The sequence below is a fragment of the Branchiostoma lanceolatum genome, chromosome 15, assembly GCF_035083965.1.
Source record: "Branchiostoma lanceolatum isolate klBraLanc5 chromosome 15, klBraLanc5.hap2, whole genome shotgun sequence".
Classification (NCBI taxonomy): domain Eukaryota; kingdom Metazoa; phylum Chordata; class Leptocardii; order Amphioxiformes; family Branchiostomatidae; genus Branchiostoma; species Branchiostoma lanceolatum.
The window spans coordinates 1,753,746-1,768,679 of NC_089736.1; the positions used below are offsets into that span (position 1 = coordinate 1,753,746).

The following is a 14,934-nucleotide window of genomic DNA, read 5'->3' on the forward strand; positions in this document are numbered from 1 at the left end:
TTTCTCTACGCATCTCTACGCACGACGTCTGGCGTGTCAACTCAGTTCAGTTCATCCATTGTTGGGAGAATGATAAAATTACCTGCTGCAGACATCTAAGAATCTTTCTATTTAACGTTATGGACTGAGTGTTCGCCCAGTTAGCTATAGCTTTAGCATTCCCCAACCTTCTCCGCTGAAGACACCCACAATGATGTACTCGACCCCTGTCGACCACCTTGTTTGATCTGAACACAGTGGGTATCTTATTGACTTCAGGGGTTGTGAAACACGCCCTACAATGAGTCTGTACGATTCCCAACACTGTGCAGTCCTCAGGATGTAACTTGAACAGTTAACACGTCTCAGTTCTAGTTTGTTTTCCCTTTCCCGTCTGTGTTTGGCTTTGTAGGTGACCCCCCCCCCCCACCCCGCTGTTTTCATTGCACCTAACAGACCTATGTTTTAGGAACCAGTCTAACTATTCTGATTTGTTCCTTAGATATATTGTGTGTTGTATGTTCATTTCAAGCTCATCTTCATGTTATGTGCACACAGACAACAGCGATGTCAGAAGTCACCGACGAACAGTAATTGATGCTACATGTACTTGAAAGGTCTGACAGTTTCCCAAATCATATCCAGTTGCCTAAGTAACTGCTATTTGGCGTATATCATTGCCTGGATATCTAACCTTCATCGACGTAACAGCGATGTTTTTTGTGTTTTTTTAACACAAACTCTGCCGATGCTCCGCCCATGACCGCGCTTAACAGACGGCTGGCAGCCAGCCAGGTGTAACCTTACCTTTGGACTCAGTGTTTCGTCAGGACTCGCACTGCTATGAACAACACGTGATATGGTTGGAATTCCTGCTGTGCGCAGTCCCAGTTGTACAAATCTTACCTTATGAGAGTTGCAGTTGTACACACCCAGTGTGCTAATCCCCTCTTCCAATGTGTCAGTAGGCAGAGTTACTTTAACGTTCTGCTACCCGGACCTGGTGATTTAGCAGCAGTTGTGACGTGACGCTGTCAAACTTCTTCAGCATTCTGTACCTGCTTATCGCAGAACCATGTACGAAGATATTAGACCCACGTGCACCCCGGTCTCCCGCATTACACTACATTAACAACATTCGTGACATCATCTTATTGACTTATTGAACAAAGCGAACTTCTTCCCCAGTGTGTAAACATAACCTGTGTATTGAATCTGCTCACTGGGCTCAGCGCGTTGTGTACAATGACTTCGTTACACATACATGTACAACACCAATACTGGGAGGACTGCTTTTGTACAAGCAATAACAAATTTGTACAAGGGTATACATACTTGTAGTAACCTAGACCAGCCACAGCGCTGGATATACGGTTTCACGTGAATCATGACAAAAACGGTATGTCATAAATTGAAACCATTTTCTTGCGGTGTCTTTCGTTGTACTTGCCCTATTTCGGGCGCACAAATCCTCTACTATGTGGATAAACGGACTCACATGAATCGGTATCTCATGAATAGAAACCATTTCCTTGCAGTATATTTCGTTGTATTTGCCCTGTATCAAACGAACGTATCCACCACTATGTGTGTAACAGTTAAGTATCTACACATGGCAAGTTGTCGATAGTATAGAAGTTATGTATTACGATACATTTATTCATAACTGGACAGTTTTATTTGGCATCAGAAGTCCTGTCCTCCACGTCCTGTACATAATACCTTTTACTTGATGTTGGACAAATATATGTGATGACATCATATTATTCAACTGCCCGGCAAACCGTGTATGCCTTCTTCGCCGAGGGTGTAAACATCTGATCCATTCATTGCGCCTACCTTTGAGCCTGCGGAGTTGTGTACAATAGGCTCGTTCTGAGGCTCGGAATAATGTACAACAACCATGCTGGGAGGATACGGTTTGTGGGACTTTTCCCTTTCTGGTAACGTTACGTGGTGACGTTTTAGGGATTTCCTACAAAGCGCATTCCCGGTTGTACAGTCGATACACATCTCAGAGTCACAAGAGAGCTGTAGTTGTACACACCCAGTTTGCGTCTCGCCGTCTTGTAAAGCGGTTAGTGGAAGCACCCGTGACGTCAGTAGGCATGCGTTGCTTGACCGTACTGTTACCTGGACCTGGTGTTTTTGTAGCAGTTGTAACGCGGCGCTGTCACATGGCAGCATTTTGTGTTCATCACACAAAGTCGCATGAAAAAAGTAAACCATCGTGCACCCTGATTTTCCGAATCAAATAAATCTGAAATGAAGTTCGTGGTGAAATACTTCTTTGAGTGTTTAAACATAACCTGCGCGCTAAATTGTTCTCTGGATAATCTCGTTGTGTACAAATACTTCGTTACGACTATAACACCAATGCTGGGAGGGCTGCTTTTGTACAAACAGGAAACCTTGTGTGCGTGTCCAGCAAACCGTTCATGCTTTCTTTGCCAAGAGTGCAAACATCTGATCTTTCCACCGCACCTACCTTTGAACCTGCGGAGCTGTGTATATGTACATGTACAAAAACTTCGTCCTGAGGCTCCAAATAATGTACAACAGCCATGCTGGGAGGACTGGGTTTGTACGCAACAAACTTGTAGGTATACTCAGGCTGGGACTTCCCCTTCATTGTCACCTCTCCCTGTGCATAGGACCGTGCCACTTTCCTCAGAGATAGGGGACTGTCTAAAAGTTATGTAGGACAAATAGATGATGTCTCACTCCTCCGAAGTATAACATTATTTGTCTAGGTTTCCAAAGTTATGCACATTGTTTTTGGAATAGAAAGGTTTTCGAAAGCCAATTGTAATGGCCATGATGGACCACGCTGTACTTGCCTGAACCCCCGCCCATAAAGTGGAACCATCCCACCTGACTCATTTTCGGAGTATCATTTAAGTTACACCGAGGGGACGGAGAGAACATTTATCGGGACTTGAGCTGGGATTGTAACACCTGAAAACAACATGAGCTTCTTGAGAATCGGCATTCGGCTGGGGACACGGATCTGGGACATCTATAGACAGTACGACAGACTGAAGAACAAGCCTGAAACAGGTAAATTTGTTTTACTTGTATACATGTCTGTTCACAAATGTAGAAATTAAAACTGAGTCAAGATTAAGACAGTGGCAGAATTTTGTTGAACGTCGTCAGAAACAGCTCTATATGCCATTTTCTCAACATGGTGTCTTTGTGACAAAATCCTCCACCGGAATATTGCTGCGTACAATGTGTCTGTCACATGGTTTATTATTTTCAGGGCTTCAGAATGTTGGAAGTGTAGTAGTGTTTTTCTTTTCAAATAACTTTCGATACTTACATGTGATATATTCCTCGCTAACATAAAATAATCAAGTCAGGTGCGTGTATAGCCATGAAGCTTGAAGCCGTCGACTCTAACTTACATTCTAATGCCTGACCGTCGGTGTTGTTGAAGCGTTTTTATTAATCCATGTGTTTAATGTACATTCGTAATAGAAATGAGTAATGTTCATATCATTTAATTCCATGAAACTACTTTAAAAAAGAGTATGTGCATGTGTAACTCTGATACGAACATAGCTAACGATATCGCGACGAATGACACTGAACGGAACGAAAGAAAAGCTTGTCGATGAGTGCAAGCTAAGTACAATCCATAGCCTCCAAGGCTGACTGTTGTACGAGATGTACCGTGTTCCTAGTGAGTCCGTAGGCGGGCCATGTAAATAACGCCCTTTGTGCCCCACAAAAGAGTTACTACATACACAAAAAGTGAAACAGTGGGAAACGCAAAATTTCATTCAAGGGAACGGCAGGTTTGTGTGTAAAAACTTGTTTCCCCTGTATATGTAGAAATTATAGAGCAACAATTATATGTCACCTAACTTTATTTCAGAGGACGAACCGCCACCCCCGCCCACACAAGTGGACGAAGCCAAGAACACAAATGTTGCAATCGGACGTGCAGTCTATTGGGGTTGTGTCAACAGGACCTACCATGTTACAGGCGACAGAGGTAGGTATTTTTGTTGTAAAACTGTTTGAAGCTAAATGTCCCAAACTACAGTAAGTCGTTCAGGTTGAGGTCAGATTATATGAAATGCATTTTAAGAGCACAACATAAATGATTTGTTGCAAGTTCGTGAACTGTAATTCAAATTCAAGACCCATTATTTCTGACATATACATATACTGTATATAACTCTTTACTGGCTTAATACATATTGCCTCTGACTGGTGTTTTTATTTCCGAAGCCCCTCCAGAGTCTGTGCCAGCACGTGGACGCCATGACCAGGATGGTGCTACTGACACAGGGCTGAAGATCTACGTGGGCTGCGTCATAGAGAACTATCACGTCACGACAGACCGGGCAACATAGGCACACAACGGGACGAGGGGGAAGGGGGGGGGGACAATGACAATCAACAACAACGATTGCTGCTGCTATGTAAAAATTGACTGTATGAGATTACTGATCTAAAAATACAAAATGCATGGCGCTTATCTGTCAATTTGGCCTTCTAGAATGATACGTAAGTTATTTAGCACTACATTGTGTATGTATGAATGCCAGATTACTGTAAAAGTAGTACCATTCTACAAATTGGTTCACAACATTCCAGATGTTGTAATTTGTTAAGAATTACAGAAAATGGTATCATTTAGATGCATAGAAATGTACTAAGTTCAAGGCAATGGATTTCCACCATTATTGCATCTACAACAATGAAATGCTGACTTGTGCACATATTCATCTGTACTGATCGATAAGGAACATCTAACGATCGACATTTAAAAAGTAGCAGGCTTATCAACTTTGTATAGTAAACATTGTAATCTTATAAGGCCAACCTGAAGGCAAATCTCCATTATTCTAACTTGTTCGAAAAACATTGGGAGGACACAAAGTGTATTGTCATCTAGTTTATTGTAAGATCAAAGTATATTATAGTGGATAAAGATACTGAAATATTACTTTCATAATCGGTCATTTACAAAATTTGTGAACTACTTTTGATACAGCAGTCATAGCGTTGATGATTTAGTTACAGAGTGGAACATTGACGCCTACGAGAATCACTTCACATCACCTTTTGTCTTTGCTACATTAAAAATTATTTTATCTGCATACCCACCTTGCATTACAAACATACATGTTACACTGTCTACGATTACCCACCTCAGTTCTACGCTGGGATCTAGAGATTCTAAAACCATAGCAGGCCACTTAACTATAGCTGCAAAGCAGAACACTGACGAATAAGATAATCAATTCAGATCTGCTCTGTATTAGCTAGAAGCAAATAGTGAACGTTTCCTTACATGGGTACCCTACCTTACATTACACAAGTAACGCGTTACATGTTATACTGTCTAAGGTTACTCACCTATATCATATGCTGGAATCTTCAGATCCAGAAACCAAACCATTCCAATTATTTCCACACTGTGCTTTGAGTGCCAAACAGTCAGTTATATAGTGATGATGTTCATGCCAAGTTCACAAATCCATTGTACTTCTGTCCATACCAACATGGCCGCTTGATAAGTTCCCTTTCACGGCCTGAGTCTTGAACAAAAATTGTCCACAGAGTAAATCGAACCCTTTCCAGTATAAACTGTTCCAACAGTATGGTTCAGCATCTCTGCCACACTGTCAGCAGTTTAGCGCTTATAAAAAGTCCCATTTCGTTGCACAAAACTCCCAAAATGCGACAGAAGCTCTTTCACTTACTACAGTCACGTAGGCCGTTCCCCCACCCTGACCTGGTATCCTAGCGACCTGTGACGTCAATGGCAGGTGCCCGAGGTCACACAGGTAGTAAACAAAGAGGTCAGATGTGTATGTGGTGCACGTGAATGCTCTGATTTCTATCAGAACGGTTCACTTTCCACGGGTCCCATATAATGCTTTATCTACATACAGATCAGAATTCAACTTATTTTGATCAACGATGTTTTAAGGTGTCAATATTTACAAGCAAAACAGAGGGAGCGTACTATTTCTTGATTAATGAACAACAACTGCAATTATACCCTGTCCTGTACATTCAATGAGCTATTAGCCTGTGTCTAGCGATGATGAGGCACCGGAAATACCAACGGACTGAAAGGAAACTGTGTACTTGTGCTTGTCCAGTAGCTCTGCTACAGTGACATTATTTTAGGGGGTATCTAAGTCCCAACAACCCCATTACGAATGAACTTGGCTGAGTCGCTTGCCCTGGTACAGGTATTGATAAACTCGGTGCTGTGGGGATTTGCGGTGTTGTATGTAGAAGTCCCCCTGTTGTAACGGTTGTTGTTCCTATTGAAGCAGAGAATAGTTTTAATTGTCATCTTGATTTATGCATACCCAAAGGACTGACATAGAATTTCAATGGACCAACGCTGATCTATTCTAAGCAAATATAAGATTGAATCAAATGGCCCTTATTGTCGACGAGTGCCACTGTTCCATTTTTACTGACTTTAAAACGTATAGCTGGTTTACTTTACCAGGCATGATATCTTTCGTTTAATAACTGAAATCTACATTATGTCACAAGGGCACAGCTATGTGGCTAGAAATGCCCATGTACATTATACGTATACCTGTAAGTACCAGATAGACTTTTAGTAAACACCTAAACAAGATTAGACCAATAATCCATGTTTATTTCGCAATGTATAGAATGAGAAAGAGCAAAGAAAGGCCATCAAAGATACATGCAGCTACTGATAAGGATGTACCAAACCAACTACATGTACCAACCTCGTGTTAAAGACGTTGACAGAAAAGTAGGTATGTTCGGTGATGCTGGGATCTGTGTTCTGTCTGCTGTTGTAGATTCCACTGAAACACATGAGAATTCATAGACTTATATTTAAAAAAACAGTAACATATTTCTCGGTCGATTGATGTTGGGGATAAGGACCAAAATCAAAAACGTCCAATAGCTTCATTTCATTTAAGTATGGTATTACATTACTACCTGAGCTGCAGAACACAGTGGATCATCATTACATCATTTTTGAGTTACTTTGTCGAGTGCTGACTACAATGTTTGTGATAATTATATTTACATAATGCAACTGCAAACTAGGCAAGAAAGTGATACAAGGTGCTTCATTTCAGGTATCAGGTATCAGAATGCTAATGATTGATATTGAAATCTCAGATGATGTACAGAAGTGTCCTCAGAGCTATACCACAGATGCACATTTGGACCCTAAAACTGTTGAAGTCTTACAATTATGCCGATGTGTATATAAGTAAGGCAAACTGACTGCTTACCCAACGATGACGATGTCGACGGTGAAGAGGCAGTAGGACTGGACTGTGGGTTGCTTTGTGCCTCTTTGTCCTTCTTACTCTTCTTTCTTGAAGGAAGTTTTCCGCTGCTTGCTGACGTCCCAGCCTCAACTGGGTCCTCGTTACTCACCCCCAAGGGGTCCTCTGTGCTCGGATTTCTCTGTTTTCTTTTCATTGTTAAACCTGTGCAGATTGTGTGTGGATGCGTAGATAAGGAATGACGACAGCTACAACCAAAATACACAGCTGTGACCACACAACGTACTCTTGATAATGACATCCCACTGATCATGAGCTAACTAGTTATAGGTGAAACTTAAAGTCAACATAAATAATATCATCTTTGGACACATCTTAAAGACTGAAACGCTGCTTATGCCACATTCATGCCATGGGTCCAAACCATGCTTCCAACACTTGACTGATAAAGATCATTTGGCAACACAAGACTTTTGTAAAAAGTAAAATATGTGTAGGTATAAGGTTGAATTAGTGGTAAATATATGTTTCGAAACATTGATACAATTGACAATGTCTCATGATTAATATGAATGCCTTACTTACATTTTGCTGCTTTCCGCTGAAGTTCTGCTGCTTTCAGCTGATTCTCGATGTACCCCCCAATCATCTCGTCCTTTGCTAGATCCTTCTGAGACCCGAACGTCCGGATCCTTCCATTGTAGAGAGTAACGACCAGAGACTCCACACCAAGTTCATCCAGCTCCTCTGACTGAATGCAAAACAAGTTGATGATACCGTCTGTGATTTGTAGGCATAACTAATCTAGGTCTGACTCATCTTTGAGACTTTGTTTATACGCTACTTTGGACATTCTTGATATCCAACGATTATATTCTCGACCAGTTTTGTCGATACCTCTGATGATTCAACCTTTGTTTTTAACACAGGCTTCCATTTTCCATGTAAATTCCCAAGAAGACACCTACATGTAAATCAATAAATCTTGTGTTTACTGGGTGGAGTCTAAGTATCAATACAAGTGAGCGCTAAACCGTTGATGTTTCGGGCACTTAGAAGGGAAATAGATCAAGTCGACATGGACGGATCAATCATAGATACAATATATCCCATGTAATATCTATGGCCATTGATGTAATATTGTTTATTGATTACTTTTTAACAAACCATTAAGCCTTTTGGATTGAATCAATATCTACCAGATTAAGAACATCTGTGGAATGAAGAAGTTATAGCCAATGTCAACTTAGGCACACATAAATACCAACCAGTTTGTCGAGCTGTTTCAGCTTTTTCGACACCTCTGACCAAGTTTTCACTTGTGTCTCTTCGCCCCTTCTCCTCTTGGCTGCTTTGTTGTATCCCCCCTTTTCCTCCTCGGTCAGGCTCTTCCAGCTCTCTCCGATTTCCTTGTTGGCACCGGCAAGATAAAACCCTTCGTTTTCTGAAGGAAAGGGAAAGACCACTAGTTATGAAATACTGTAGGTTTAAACACAAAGTATTAGGTTACTTTTGCTTGCAATTACATTATGCATGTACAATATCTACAGGTACAAGGATAGTTTCGTGAAAAGCTTTGCCTATAGGATGATAATACTGTCACCGATTTCCTCATTTGCACCGGCAGGGGAAAATCCTCGTTTTTCTGAAGGAAAGTCAAGGCGGTTTATTAAGTACCATAGGTTCAAACTCAAAGAGTTGTATGCAATTTACTTAAAATACTATTAAATATCTACAATTACAATTATAGTTCCGGATTCCGTGATAGCTCAAAACACTGATGTTTTGATTATTTTGCATATCGGATTTTAATTCTGTTTTTTTTTTCAATAAATCGTTATTAAGGTCCTTTAGTATGCAAAGTTATCACTGTTCTTATCTTGAGTGATTCTGGAAAGTACAAGTTGAAATACCTAATTTTTCGAAAGGAAGATAGAAACAAAAGATACAGAAAGCCTACATGAACTCCTTGGGGGTACTTGGCAAACCATTGGAAAAGAGAATGAAATAATGGCAGTATGAATTTCGTCATTCTAAAGGTGACGCATGATCCGTTTTAAAAACTGTTTCAGCTCACCCCTTTTCCTCGGTAGCTGTTCCCTGTAGTACTCGTGATATCCCGTGATCCTCCTCGTCCTCTCCACCATGTCTGCCGGCGGTCTCCGCTTGCTGCCGCCTTTACTCTTACCACGGGGTATAACGTACGTCACGGGATGGCCAGACACATTCGGTGGTCGCAGAGATCTTTCAGCCGCAACGCGCAGACACATTCGACGCGCCGCGGAAAAATCAGCCGTCCGCGCGGTCCTATCAGCCGCGACGCGCAGACAAATTCGACGCCGCGCGGACCTATCAGCCGCTCGCGCGGAAAAATCAGCCGTGGGACAGCGCCATCAGGTGTCTCACTACTGCCTTCAGAGAGCGCTGGAAAGGCCGCGCCAAGGTAGGTCCTCCACAATTTCCTTCTCTAGCGTCATATAGAGACATCGACTGGTAATCTAACTAGGCCTATCAGGTGCCACACTATCTTAGGGTCATCTGGAGCCAGAAATAATCGGCAGGTCTTCAAAGTAAGTCGAGATATAGGGAGAACAGTTCTAGATCGGTGACACACCACATCGAAGTTATCAAGGTAAACAGTGGCCAATGCCGTATTTTGGGCCATTAGAAGCAAAGACATCTGCGGTTTTGACGTCTTTTAGTGTGATTGGGTGTCCAGAACAACGTAACATACCCTGGAATTGATATAATATGCCCACAGAGCGAAAATATGTGGTAGAAGTGATACCGCTATATAACGCCCCCTCCCCCATCCTTCAGTACGAGCCACCATGTGTAGAACGATGTTAACATATCTTATAGCAGTATTAAAGCCATAAGAAGCGATATTGTTGTGGCCATTTAAATGAAGATACATAGTCATCAATGTTTATCCAGACAAAGGCATTCATTTTTGGAATTTGCATTTCAGCCATGGAGTTTGATGAGTAGAACAGGTTTGGGCATGTGACCACAAACAGTGTAAAACCACATGTTCCACCCTACAAGTCTAGCCTTCAGGAGGGAGGTGTAGAACCACCTGACAAGCCATGCCTTGGGGAGGGACAGGATACACCTGGTCTTCAAGTAACAGCACAAGTGGATCCCGTTCAAACACCAGCACCAGTGGATCCAGTGAGGGTTCAGTGTCTTTGGAATCGTCCAACGAGTCCGATGACCTACCTGGTGTGGTTGTGCCAGCTGAAGATGTAGAAAATGATGTCTCCTCCCCCACACGCAGGACTACAGTACAGTCTGTGTACACATGGCAAGTGCTAAGCGAACAGTGGTTCACTAGATGAACACAAGCGTCGCTGCCATGGGGCTGATAAAGGACCAGCAATTTAGTGTGGGTTCTGCAACAAAGACTTTATTTATGCTAGAGACTTTCAGGATCACTTAGTTCAATCATCCAAGGAGTGCCCAGTTTGTCAGAAAGAGTTCAAGTGAAGAAGCACATGATAGTGCACTCAGATTGGGATTTTTGTAGCAAATGTGGAAATTCCTTTAAGTCATAATATAAGAAGTCCTAAAACATCATCACAGAACCCATGACAATCCCAGAGTAAAGACGTTTGTCAGTGTTACAAGTGTGAACACAAGTTGCATAAAAAGGAAGAACTTGTGTGTAATCATGCAGTAATTCTGGTTCATATAATTACATTTGTTGTTTCACAAGAAGGTATACCTCATGTATAATGCACCTGTACAGTGACATATTTTCACGGTAGTGTTGGGGAAAATGATGGCGTCGAGACTCGGTATTTGACTGGTTTTGACTTTGTTCTTCTTTTTTCAAGAGTCAATATTAATATACGATCAGAATACTTTAATTTGTCATCTATAGCAATAAATTAAGCAACAGTGCAATATGATTACAACATAGTCATTTGCCAAGTGATGTATAACAAGATCAAGAACATGGTATTGCAAGTCAGCAAATATATATGTTGTAAACAACCAGAATAAATGTAGTTATATATAGCTATATTTTGTGTGTCATTTTTGGATTAACATTTCAGGAAATACAGGTGCACTACAGATGGTCAGTACAATGATGCAACGCTGAGATGGTCCATTACTTAAATCTGTAAATATAACAACCAGAACCTGACAAAGTATTGTCTTCATCTAATATCATGTGCTATTTCAAACATACTGCATAGTACCAAAATTTACGAATAATCTATTCAATACATATCTCTATGAATATAGATTTCTACTGCAAATATGGAGTTATTTGAATATTCAAGTTGTACATTGTATGATTTCCGTTGCTTAGCGCCTTTCGTATAAAGGGAGAGAAGCCTACAGTCCAGAAAAAAGTGTCATTGACGCTAGCTTGAGTAGTTGACCAGGAGAGTTGTGTTTCTTTCTGCCCGGGACTTGCTGCAGTGCTGTCATCAATGCCAGTGTTATCTTCTGTTACCCATACATCTTCAACTTCGCAATCTGTGTTTGCTTTCCAGGTGCCCGCTGCTTTGTTTCTACACCTTTTCTGTGGATATAGTGTCAACCTGAGTCGACGAGGCATTTCTGAAAAACATCAGGGTTGATTACTAGTATTTGCAGTGACACATTATACCTGGGTAATAGTTATACTAGCAATATGATAAACAATCTTGCGAGAAACGTATGAGATGTTCGTTGAATCATCTAGATGAGGATAATCCCTTAAAGTGACAGAAGGTATTCCCCGCATATCGCCAAAATCACTCGAGGCGACAAAGACACTACTGCCTGTTAATGTTTACTATACTACTACATGTATAAGATATGGGCCGTAACTTTACTAGAAAATGGGGAGGGGGGCGTTATATAGCGGTATCACATATTTTCGCTCTGTGGGCATATTATATCAATTCCAGAGTATGTTACGTTGTTCTGGACACCCAATCACACTAAAAGACGTCAAAACCGCAGATGTCTTTGCTTCTAATGGCCCAAAATACGGCATTGGCCACTGTTTACCTTGATAACTTCGATGTGGTGTGTCACCGATTTAGAACTGTTCTCCCTATATCTCGACTTACTTTGAAGACCTGCCGATTATTTTTGGCTCCGGATGACCATAAGATAGTCTGGCACCTGATAGGCCTAGTTAGATTACCAGTCGATGTCTCTATATGACGCTAGAGAAGGAAATTGTGGAGGACCTACCTTGGCGCGGCCTTTCCAGCGCTCTCTGAAGGCAGTAGTGAGACACCTGATGGCGCTGTCCCACGGCTGATTTTTCCGCGCGAGCGGCTGATAGGTCCGCGCGGCGTCGAATTTGTCTGCGCGTTGCGGCTGAAAGGTCCGCGCGGACGGCTGATTTTTCCGCGGCGCGTCGAATGTGTCTGCGCGTTGCGGCTGATAGATCTTTGCGACCACCGAATGTGTCTGGCCATCCCGTGACGTACGTTATACCCCGTGCTTACGGTAGTTCCCGATGAAGTTCTGAATGGACAATATAAAACAGGTTGATACTTGTTATAATTTAGGCAGTATGAATGGCAGAAAATACACTATTGCACCACTGCAAGTCACACGTGAAATACTTGATGGTTAGATACTTTATTCACTTTTATTCATATATTTAGCCTAAATCTTGCAATAAACATTACAAAACCAAATCAGAGAATTCACCCTCCTGTTTTGCCTTTGGAACCTACACACGTAAAGACATCATATTTGATGCTGTCGACCATCTTGAATACCACAAAGTGTTATGGAAATTAACCACTGTAATAACAACGATAATAACTGATACCAACTATATTAGACCATAGTAGACTGTAGTGGAGCTTATCTTGTCCATTGCGACGTAAAATGTGCGACATGGAAGAAAATTCTTACTATGACTCGAGCCACACTTTTTCCGCTCTCTTTTGCTGCTTCTTGTATAAGCGGGCAGTTCTTCTTTGCCACAGTCATTCCTTTCTCTTCATAGAACCTGACGAGTACGTGATTGTACTCCTTACTTGCGAAGACTCCCTGCAATTTTTTTTTGCTTTAGTTCTGATGATATTCACAATGCATCTCTAAACGATTATAGCAAGAATGCAAAATCGTCGATTTAGAAAGTTACATCAAAATGCGTACCCAAGGGGACTCCAAGTATAAATGTGGACTGCGAATGAAAAAAATCAATCGTTGCAACAACAATCTCAACACGATGATTATAGTTCATCATTTTCTATCATATACGTGTTGCGCAACTCACATTACTGTCTCTCTGTAGAAGCGTCAGCATTTCCTTTCTACTACGGGTTCTTCGTTCTCCCTCATCTTTGTTGCATGTGGAAACGCCCCCGGTGTCCTCATCTGCAGCGATGTCATCCGCTGTTCGCCCTTTCTGTAAATGAACATGTACAGGAAAACATCAGTGCTCATTAATGTCGGAAGATCGGAAATATTACATGGCAGATTGCAAATCGACCCGTTTTGAAATGGATATGTCAACACGATAACTGAATTCTTCGATCGTAGATGTAGTTTGTACTATGTAGGTTTTACCGCAACTCACACTTTTCTCTTCCCGTAGAAGCCTCAGTATTTCTTTTCTACCACGGATGATTCTTTCTTTTTCATCTTTGTTCACAAGATAAACGCCCCCGGTGTCCTCATCTGCAGCGATGTCCTCCGCCGTTCGACCTGCCTGTAATTGAACATTTACAGGAAAACATCAGTGCTCATTAATGTTGGAATATCGGACACAGACATGTCCAACTGTCCAGGCGATATGTATGGGACATCTAAACAATTCCGTGCACAATAGATATCGCAGTAATGTCACGTTGCGAAATTAGTTGGTAGACTCTACTGCACATGTGCTGGAATATATGGTGAGTAATTTGTTCATAACTACAGCAGATTTCTAATGCCTTCAAAAGTCACCTTCCAATAGTCTGCCCGCATGGCACGAAAATTGGTCAAATAATATGAATTTCTATTCAAAGTAGATCGCTATGAAAAAGGCGTTATTTCTATTTTTACCGAAAGAGGTAAAGCTCCCTTCATGCTGTTGGATTGGTAGCAAGTTATTTTGCCAGACTGAAGCCGAAGAATAGACTGATCCTTTAGGCCTTACCCCGTTCCTGATGCCTGTATCAGCCCCGTGCTGCAGCAGTACTTCTGCACAATCGTGGTGGCCGTGTGTAGCTGCCTTATGGAGGGGGTTGTCGTCCTGTTGGGACATTGACAGACATGGGACAGTACTAGTGTAATTCAGTCGTCTTTAATCAAACATGTATATTAACATCACTCCCTGAATACGTCCAGCTCGCTTGGAACCATGCCTCTATTTTACCTCTTACCACTATGTAGAAAATGAATGTGAAATCGTACAAGATGCACTGGAATATTTATTGTATCACAGCAGTCAGTCTACCTACGTCATCGTCCCGTGCGTTCACATCTGCACCAGCTGCCAGTAAAGCTGATACAGTTCCATGGTGGCCATTCTGGGCTGCTATGTGAATGGAAGTCCATTGCTGTAAAACACATCAGATGGTCTTCAGTATGACAACATGAGGACAAATGTGCACTTAAGTTGGTGACATTTCTAACGGCAGTCACCAAACCTAAACTTATGTAGAAAGATGAAGTTCATATATTATAGAATGCACAGAAATATTTCTTGTTAGTCTACCTACGTCATCGTCCCGTGCGT

At 41.7% G+C, this 14,934-nt stretch overlaps 1 protein-coding gene and 2 long non-coding RNA genes across 3 annotated transcripts; 1 reads left to right on the forward strand and 2 right to left on the reverse strand.

The window, feature by feature from the left end:
* The first annotated feature begins 9,431 nt into the window (after positions 1–9,431).
* LOC136421207 (uncharacterized) lies at positions 9,432–11,268 on the forward strand. The gene is made up of 2 exons (XR_010753400.1): positions 9,432–9,684; positions 10,213–11,268. It is a non-coding gene; the product is annotated as an uncharacterized lncRNA (long non-coding RNA).
* On the reverse strand, positions 11,045–12,700 carry LOC136421206 (uncharacterized). The gene is made up of 2 exons (XR_010753399.1): positions 12,441–12,700; positions 11,045–11,816 (listed from the first exon to the last, which is right to left on the reverse strand). It is a non-coding gene; the product is annotated as an uncharacterized lncRNA (long non-coding RNA).
* Positions 12,701–12,863: 163 nt separating this feature from the next.
* On the reverse strand, positions 12,864–14,502 carry LOC136421018 (ankyrin repeat domain-containing protein 42-like). The gene is made up of 5 exons (XM_066408162.1): positions 14,353–14,502; positions 13,789–13,920; positions 13,486–13,617; positions 13,119–13,256; positions 12,864–12,869 (listed from the first exon to the last, which is right to left on the reverse strand). Exons 1-5 carry the CDS (start codon positions 14,458–14,460, stop codon positions 12,864–12,866), a joined length of 516 nt encoding a protein of 171 aa, XP_066264259.1. The 5' UTR covers positions 14,461–14,502.
* Between the last annotated feature and the right edge of the window lie 432 nt (positions 14,503–14,934).